Here is a 9,865-nt window from a genome sequence, read left to right on the forward strand (position 1 = left end):
ACCACAAACGTGCACTGACGCACACATACCGCGTGTCGATATTGCATTCTGTGGTGAATTACCCTATTTTTCTGACAAGCATGGTCAGGATCATCGATGTCCTCGGGTTGATTACTGGTTGCGATGTCGATTGGTCTCATTAAAACCGCCAAGATAATACTCAAAACACTTTGATCTATTTACAAAAGTAAATGTGATGTGGAAAATCGGACGGAAAAGTCACCCTAAACCGAGACCAGCTGGCTTGTTTGCATTCGTATCGATTTGTGCATGTGTTGAGTTTATGGATTAGAAAGCTCACTAGAGCTTCACCACCTTCTATCGACCTTTTGGATGATGGGTTTTTAATGTCCATCCTTAACTTGCCCCGACTATCTTAACGCATCGGAGACATTGCGGGAGGGAAGAGGTTTGATGGTTTTTCACCCCGCTTTCCCAGCGCTCGCTTTTCTGTCCTTCCCTTATCTTGCGTCTGCATTTACTGTTAATGGCTCCAGCGCGCCGGGTTGTATGGATGGACCGTGTTCGAGTGGTCGATCGGCCGGTCAGCCTGTCTCGGTTTGGGTTCGGGATATGCAAATAGGATTCGTTGAAATTCAAGGCGAGCGGTATTTATGGACCAATGTTTCCTTTGCCTTCCACTGGTTACGCGGACGTCGGGAGGACATGGAGTAAACCGCGCTCGACCAGCATATGATTAAGGCACAAGTGAGTGCTACAGATGCAGCTATACTTACCCAAGGTTCAACGAAAATGGCCTTCAACCGTTCCGATTTATTGAACTTTATGATGGAAAAGTTTATTGGCTGCTCTTGTGTTTTACGTGGTTGATTTGTTAACCATGTTCACCTTGTTTTCCACTTTTTGAATTTTCACCAAGTATCTTGTTAAGTGTTTTGTCATACTTTCTATTTTGCTAAACATATTGTTTCTTCAATTTACACAAACAAATTCAGATTTCCGTGCAAATGCAGCCTATTTCTCTAGTAAGATAGCTCTCATTTTCAAATGTCCAAAACTACGTTCATGTGCCTCGAACCTGAACGATTGCAGACTTTATCACTGATTCTTCAATCTAAGGGAACGAGTTGATAATTCGAGAAATTTCTGCACTTTTTCATACGCCCGTCATACTAGACATAAGATGACCATGGAAACTCATCCAATTTGTCTCGGATTGAAGAGGTTTCTTGTTTATTTTATTTTACTCTTCATCAGATAGCCACCATAACTTCTAGTAGGGAAGATTTTTACCAAACTCTTTGCCACATGCAATAAATAGAATGGTTGCCTTCAAGTGGATGGTTTAGAATCCGGGTGTTTTGATTCAGTCGAAAAAAGGTGTTGTTGATTTAGGAAATGGAGAATGAAACAACGCACACACGTAAACCCACTTGAATGCCCACCCACTAACCGGATAAGATGAAATATTGTCTATCCTGTGAAAAGTGTTTGGATGATGCGGTGAAAACGTAACGCATTTCTCCATGACAGAAAAACCTTACTAAAACAAACGAAACATGGTGTAAAATAAATCAACCTAGTTGGCGGATGGCTTCAAGCGGTTCTGTCACGTCAGCCGCAAAAAGTCGGTCCCAGGATAATAAATCGTGCCAGCTAGTTCGCTGTAGCATTCGGTGCTACCAACATTGAGAGGGTCATTTGTGAGCTCCATTTCTTCAGAAATACATCTTGCGCGGGAACAGCATCATTAGAGAGCTGAGACGTTTGTCCAAGAAGTACAATTGGTCAAGCGAATAAAGTGTACTGAACATTGCAGCTAAATGACAAAAAATGGAAAAAATATAGTAATAAAATATTCAAACTACTTCCGAAACAGTATATTTTGCTCCTTCCAAGTAACCTTGTAGCAAATGACGATCATTAGATGACGTCTGAGATTCCGTGGCACTAACGTTGAGTTCTTTGGTACGTAAAGAATCACGGTCAACATAATTACCAAGTGATTCTAGTATCGTAGTGATTGAGAATGGTCTTCTACATGAATTGCAAGTATGTAGAAAAATAATCCACAAGAGATTTTCAATTTTGATCTGTAATAAACTGAAATGGTATACCATTGAACATCTTTCCTGGAAAAAGTGTTAACACTTTCAACAGCAAAAGTCACCACATAATCCTCAAGCATGCTGGGCACGTCAAAGAGTAGCAATAATAGAGAAAGTAAAAACAATCGAGATTTTCCACCAGACCAACGCGGATGATAGTGTTGACGGTCATTATACTTTCCTTCGTACTTGGACGCCTTTGCGCCATTCCAGTGACCGGAAGTGATCATCATTTTTTATTCGTCCCTTCGCTCCACTCGACAGCTCCTTGTGGCAATGTCCTGTTAATGTTTTACACTGGTCCATCTAGCTGGTGATATTTCATTCGCAACTTGGCTGCCGGCGAAATGTCCGTTTTGCTTCTGTGCGAAACTTCTTTGTTCCCTTTTTGTAAGCAATAGGACAATTGTTTCTTCTTTCAGCTCTATCTATTTTCATTCGTGCCGTTCCATACTGACTCCGGTTTTTCTCTTTCACCTTTCCAATTCTCTGCCCGACAGGTTGTTCCTGCAGTCACCGGCTAATCCCGATTTATTGTACATCATATTTTTCTGCCACACGCAGCTTACGGTCACGCTACTGTTGGGTTTGATTTTTGGCAGCAAGGTAAGGAGAACTCATCGGTCATCCATTTATCCGGGGATATTGCGGCAGGCTTTTGCTGTCCTTCGTTTCTCTCATCATCATTCTGCTCAACCCAACTGGAAGCGAATTGGGTTATGCTTCAGCGAAACGAGCTTCAGCTGACACCTTACCTGTTTTGTTTTGTTTTCTGTGAATCCATAAAAGAAAGAATTCATCATCCAAAAATACAATTGTTTATGATTTATCTCTAATTCTTTTTTGTCGCATCGCACTGCTGATGACTTTCTGCCGAGATAAACTATTATTTTTTATTTTTCTCAATATTACTTCGCTGGTAGACGACCTGCTTAAAATTATTTACAAAATACTCAAGGATACAATTTTTCCGGTAAAATTTCGAAGTACATAATGATTGCTAAACGTTAAACATATTTTAGGCTGATTTCATTTTACTTCATTTTAAATATCTTTGAAGGGAACCCACTTGTAATCGGTGTTTCATTTTGGTTACATTAATCTGACTTTCAGGAGTTTTAAAACATAACAAAACTTTATGTACGGAAAATTTAAAATAATCAAATACACTCACCAAAATTCCCACAAGAGAATTTGTGCCAAAAGCTTCTCAAAACATTCAACCTTCAACTAGACCCTCTTCATCGGGAGATTCATCAAAACCCTGAATCAAAATCCAGCAAATATATTTTACAAGAACTGTCGACCGAAAAAATTGGTTTTAAGATGAATTCGCAATCAAGACTTTCGACATATCTACTACCCGAAACGCTTCCCAGTGTTCTTCGCTGAATTCAGACCGAATGCCTAATTCGATTCCTTGTAAATACCGTTCCCGTTTACATTTCCTGCTCTCCATTCTATTTCCCGGCCAGTTTTACAACTTTTCACCCGCAAAGAAAGCTTTCCTCCTCAATACCTGTCGTGGTGATTTGCGTCGTTCCGGGAAACTTTTACCGCCCCGTCTTTTTCCCCGGTGTCATTCACGATTACTTTCTTTCTTTTGGGAACGGATTTTCGCTTTCTCTTCTATTTGACCCGGTTTTTTCCTCTTCTCGATCAGGTCTACCTGGTGTTCCGTGGAGGTGGCAAGCATCAGGACGATCAGACCGGGCTGGGCATCAAGCCATCTGGTGCTAAATTTATTAGCCGCTCGCACGGGCGAACATTTGCCAACGCCAGCAGCGTCACGACGTCTACCGCCCAGCTCGGAGGCAACATGGGTAAGTACAGTATGCTTCGGTGGAACAGCGTCTGTCGGACAGACGCCTCGGACAAATCCAAGAATGGAAAATACATGCATGTGTGTGGGTGAATTCGAAGCAAAGGTTAAAGACCAAACTCAATGTTTGGGGGTTGGGTCTAGAATTTATCGAATCCTGTCGACAGCCAGTGCTAGAGTATTGGATGCTCACAGCAAACCACGGCATGCTGTTCCGGAAATGTTCGTACAAGTAATCAAGAACCAGCAGACTAGTTGTGGGTGCCCGAGTAGGGAGAGAAAAATAGAAGAATAAGCTAGAACAAGCAACAGCCTCAGTGCGTACGATGTACCCTACATAGGGTTGATTTTTTACGAACATAGGAAGTCCTTCCTGCGGGACATTGAGGTGGACAGATTCCACTTTTTACAACGCCACCGGGACCGATGCAGCAGGATGCCAGATTGTTTTCGTTTCATTAAATTCAATTTGGAAAATTATTTGACATACGGACCGGAACCACTCGGAGCGAGCTGTGGGGGTATGTGTGAGGATACCAGGCTAAACTAGGAGCTCAATTTATCAAGCAAAGGGGTGCGATTAGCAAGGGGAAAAAGTACGGTCGAGTGAGGACAACGAAGAGAGAGCAGACAAAAAAAGAGCAGAAAATACATTGTCGGTCACTTTCGCTCCAGAATCCAAGGGAAATAGAAATTTGCTCGAGTTTCCTTTCCGTTCTATCCCCATTGTATCCCTTTGGTGTGGATTTTTCTCCAACGGACCCTTCTATTTGTTCCGCATGAAGCAAATAACGGAGCAAACCAATTACACACGAACCCGAGGCAAATTTCGATAAATCACTTTTTCGGAAAAGTTGCTGCAGTGCAACGGCCATAAAGCGAACAAGCCGAGGGTTCACCAGGATACATCGGTCCAATTTTTCGTACATAGACTTGACTTTTTTTTAGTGGAACGGCTGGACACCACGTTCGCATCTCGAATCGACCAACCAAGTGCGTTCAACAGCTCCCTAAGGGCGTTCAACACAAGAACAGAGGTTGATAAAAGCGAAAGGAAAGACTGGAAGTGCTTGGAGCCGGGATGATGACGAGGCACTCGAATCCCGGATGATGAATGCAGTAATGGGCGGTCGATGGTTCGATTCCGCCCCCGGGATATATGCCCTTTTGGACCCCTCTCAACCCCCTGGGGCTCCACCAGACCATGAATTATCGCTATCACATTCCGCACTCGATCAGAATGATCGATCAGCTATTTTCATTATCACTCCATCGTGCCAACTAGCAACTGGTAGATGAAATCCGGAAGCCCTTTCCGAAGTCCCACAGCCCCAGGACCATTCCCTTTCAAGTGTGTTTGGCTGGAATTGATTGGGTCAGTAAAAATAAAAAAGAAACCCAGCCATCATTTTTCCGGAAGGGTCACACAGGAGTGGCCATTTTCCTCACCGCCACTAGCAATCCAATTATGTTCATCCGGATCGCAGAGAAGGGACGAAGGAAGAATTTTTTGTCATATTTTATGTCCGGTTCGATAAACGACCTAAATTTTATGTGGCCGCATAGAAACTGCATTCGCTTGTTCGGGCTAATAAATTATCAAAAATTAGTTCATATGGTCACGTTTTGAACGGGCAATGTGTTAAATCAACTCTATCTAATTTTATAACTGCTGCATTAAACTAAATCTAAAGCTCACAGTAGATCATAGTAGGGCAAAGAGAAAGGGAAATCCAAACCGAACACTTTTACACCGAAGAAATCGAGAAGGAAAATAGAGAAATGTTCTTTTATTCTTCGTCTTAGATTTCTAGGGTAAAAAAGTTAACTTGGTTGTACAAATAGATACATGTTAAAATACGTTCAATGAAACAAAAAAAGGCACATTTTATGTGAAGACCTTATATAAACTAAATCTGAAAAATCAATTAAACACGGTATTTTCTGACTTATGAAAACTTAAAACATGGAGCTACATTACTCAGAGTATTAAAGCTTTGACGCACCTCAACACACGTAATTCATGAGTCCTTCTACCACTGTTTTAATTTTCTCCAAAACCATCAGTTGGGTCCGCAGACGAGCTATCGGATGATGAATCTTTAATAACCTTCCTCTGCTCTTATTGCCACCCTTCCCCTCCACAGCCAACGAAGGTCGCCTGACGGAGACGGAAGCGCTGGAAGAACTGAAGCTACTCTACACTCAGCTCCAGCGGTTGTACGAACGTATTCCGCAGCGTGGCGCCGCCATCCTGACCGTCTCGAGCCTCATAGAAGCCTGCCGTAGCACTTCACTCCGGCCCCCGCCGGCCATCGGTGCCCCAAGTCCACTGAAAGCCATCCAGACCGACGGTGGACCGACGGTGGGCGCCGCAAACTCCGCATCACCCTCAGCTGCTTCCGCTGTGGTCCGACTGGACAAGAGCACCAACACCAACACGATCGCGACCATTCCAAATGGCCAAATTGAAGCTGGTGGTGGTGGAGGTGGGTTAACCATAACCACACCCGTCGCAACCGGTGGTCCGAACGGGATGCTGCCTTCGCCCACGCGCATTACCATCACGGACGACACGTCGGACGATGGGAGTGGGCGGCAGGAGGAGGGCGAGCGACGCCAGACGCAACGAGAGGCCCGGTCGATCGATGGCAGCGACTTCCGGCTGGACCATCAGCAGCTCCAGTGTATGTGCAGTGACGGCGGGGAAGCTCTCTACGATGGGGACGTGGCCGAGGGTCGCCGTTGCACCTGCTGCTGCACCTGCTGCGCCTCGAACCGGTCCTCCGGTAACCATCGACAGCAGCAGAAGCAGCAGCACCGGCGCAATGATAGTGTGATAAATTATTCCAACAGTGCAGTCCAGCTGGCTAATGCTGGCAGTACGGTTAATTGTAATTGTAAGATAAGTGCAGTGAGCGACCGTTCCGGTTCCGGATCCGGGACGGCGGGCCAGTCGGTGCCATTGCGAACCGCCAAACAGCACAACTCGGAGCTGGTGCTGAACTGTCAGTTCGCCGGTGTGGGGAATGTTGCACCGACTCGTTACGACCACCAGAACCAGCAGCAGAAGCAGCATCAGCATCCACCGCAGCATCAGCGTGCCTCCAGCACCAGCGAGTACAGTGAGTTCAGTACAAAAGCTTTCGAATCTTGTGATAATCTGCTACATCAGCATCAACACAACCTCCACCACAACCACCACCAGCAGCAGCAGGCGCCACACCAGACACAACCGACCCAGCAGCAGCAGCAGCAGCGCCAACGACAAACTTCCAGTTCCGGTGATAGTTTAGATAATCATGCGTCCTACGCGTCGGGACGGGGTGGTGGGGCGCGCGGTGCGGAGGGGACCCTCGCTCAACTGTCACCATCGCCGGCCACAGCCACGGGACCGGCGACGGCGGAGGACGAGAGAGCGGCCGCCGAGGCGACACGGTTGGTGAATCTAGAAAAGTTTAACAAATTGTATGCCAACAATAGCAGTAGGATAGATAGTCTCAAGGAGCACTTTCTCATGCGAAACGCACTCACGACGGCCCTGCAGAACCTGGAGAACGAGAACCGGTCGCGGGGTGTGGCGCGTGGTCGGTTGAGGGAACCGTGCGGTGAAGCACCAGAACCGGAATCCCGTGTTTCCGGTGCACCGGTGGAGCTGAGTGCCTCGAAGGTGGACGGGTCGGAAACCGGCGGGTCGGGGGTTGACCGACAACTGTCAACCCCCTCGGCGGAGGGGTCCGCGGGTGTCAAGCGAATGGAGGATGGAGCAAGTAGAGCTGTCAACGCCAACAGTAGCACCACCAGCAACAACAGCTCCAGTAGTAGTAGTAGTAGTAGCACCGGTGGCGGAAGCACTACCAACTCACCAGGAACGTCAACGGCCGGTGAGGGAGGCGGTGCTCTTGGCAACAACACGGAAGCACCCAGTTCCGGTGGAGGGAAGAAGAAAAAATCTCCCGAAAAACGGTTAGTCATCGATCTGAACGATCGCTCCAAATACACCGAAGAGGTGTCGGTGTGAGTGGGTGGTAAAAAAAACTTTAACGGACGGAACCGGAACCAGAAGCAAACTTTTATCCAATCGTAAACATTGTCACGGCGGAGAGAAAGACAAAACTAACGTAAAACAGAACACCCCAGCAACAAAGTCACACAGACAAAGCACAATCAAAAACCTTTCCTCAAAGTGGCGATGAAAGATGGCCGCAAGAGGAATGGCCGACTTTCGGAATGGACAGTATCGCTTATGCTCAACAAACTTTACCCGTTTGGCAGATTTTTATGGTAAGGAAGATGATATGAAGTTGGAGTTCATGGATTTTTTTGTTTATTATTTACGTCGCTGCAATAGCTGTCGTTGTTGTTGCGCTGTGCAGTGTTTTAAAGCCTCACAAACTTTATTTTAAAACAAAACCGTTGATAGATGATTGAATAGTATATGAAATATTTTTTAATAGTTGTTTTAATTTCTCTTAGCTTAAACAAATTCTATGCCTAATCGGTCGAGTTAGTAGTTAGTGGATTATTTTACGATGAGATATTGTTAGGTTAACTTGTTACTTGAATGGAAGTATGTTAGTAAGAAAAACCGTTTCTATAGAAGGCTTTGACAATTTATTCAATTTAATAAGAAGGTTTCGCATTTTGAAGACAACAATGTTTTTCCAACGGAGAAAAATTCTAAAATAATTCTTTTATGATTTTTAATGAATTAAGGAGTGTGCTTCTTATTTAGGAATTTTAACAAAGTTTGTTTTTTAAGTATTTGTTTGAATGTGATTTTTTTCTGTGAGTACTATTTAAACAGATATGAAACTAAACTGTGAACATTTCTTCTTCGTTATAGATTTGAAAGACAACAAAAATATCTTACGTTATTGAAATCTTGAAAAATCTTACGTTATTGAATATTTAAATCAAAATAAGTTGGAAAAATATGTATTGAATTTTTTGCCAAACATTACCTTTCATTATCTGTCATCTTGTTCTTATTTGTTGAGTTTCCGTTCTGTCATTAACTCTGTGAAGTTTTTTTTTGCTTTTCCCATTGATCATTCTCGAATCATTCATGATCTGGTTGATGGATGAGATAAGAATCTGTGTTGATATTTTATGAATAATTTAGCATTTCATACCGTCATATCTTTACCATTTCCCAAAGGCAAAGGCTGATGATTTTTTTGTTTCATCATGTTCTGAATAATTAAATCTTACGTTGTACTATCATGTTACATTTCTGTTTCCTGCGTGCCATCGTCTGAACTCGAACAGGAAACAACAACAGCTTATCAACACATTCCCATGTTCTCCCCTCCCTCACCGACACATTTCCCTTCAGTGAGTCGAAGTTTTGGTCGTAAAATCAATTTATGAACTGTACAGAGTAGCAACACGTAACAAAAGTTATTATCTTCTTGATTCTATCTTGATTCCCTAAAGTGGAGCACATGCCTCCCGGAGGTTGGAACCGGTATGGGTAAAGTTGTTTGTATTGGATTACAATTGCTGCGTAAACAGCACCAGCATTTCTCTACCATTTGCCCGCCAATCGTTGCAATGTATTACGTCACTTTCAGTTCCGGTGGGGACGGACGGAGACACAAAATCCCACGGGCATCTTACGCTGCCTCCAACGGAACACAAACAGTAAAATATGACATCCGTGTTGTCATTGCGAGTACACAACATCGTACCGTAGCGTCGGAAAAGCAAGACCGATCCGGGAGCGTGCGTTTTGCTATTTGACTCCATAATTTGGTATATTTATGAAATCGAAAGATCTCCATTCCGTGCACGATATTATTTACTAATGCTCGGAAAAAGCCGATGCGTGTGGCGATGAAAGTGGGGATAATAAACGTCCCGATTTTATGTTACATTTGTGACCGTTTTTTCCCCATCGTAAGTCGGGGCTTTACGTCGGCACGCGTTTATTTTCCCACCAGGGGGTTGTTCTTTGTGTCTCTTTCTTTCG

General features: G+C 44.3%; 1 protein-coding gene across 1 annotated transcript in view; it reads left to right on the forward strand.

Moving 5' to 3' along the window:
• Positions 1 to 7,912, forward strand: part of LOC131294630 (uncharacterized) — a 38,368-nt gene extending 30,456 nt beyond the window's left edge. Inside the window, exons 11-13 of the mRNA XM_058322674.1 lie at positions 2,570 to 2,675; positions 3,733 to 3,892; positions 6,039 to 7,912. Of these exons, the coding sequence (XP_058178657.1) occupies positions 2,570 to 2,675; positions 3,733 to 3,892; positions 6,039 to 7,912 (2,140 nt within the window). The remainder of the gene's footprint in view (positions 1 to 2,569; positions 2,676 to 3,732; positions 3,893 to 6,038) is intronic.
• Positions 7,913 to 9,865: the final 1,953 nt, after the last annotated feature.

Source organism: Anopheles ziemanni, chromosome 2, assembly GCF_943734765.1.
Source record: "Anopheles ziemanni chromosome 2, idAnoZiCoDA_A2_x.2, whole genome shotgun sequence".
Classification (NCBI taxonomy): Eukaryota; Metazoa; Arthropoda; class Insecta; order Diptera; family Culicidae; genus Anopheles; species Anopheles ziemanni.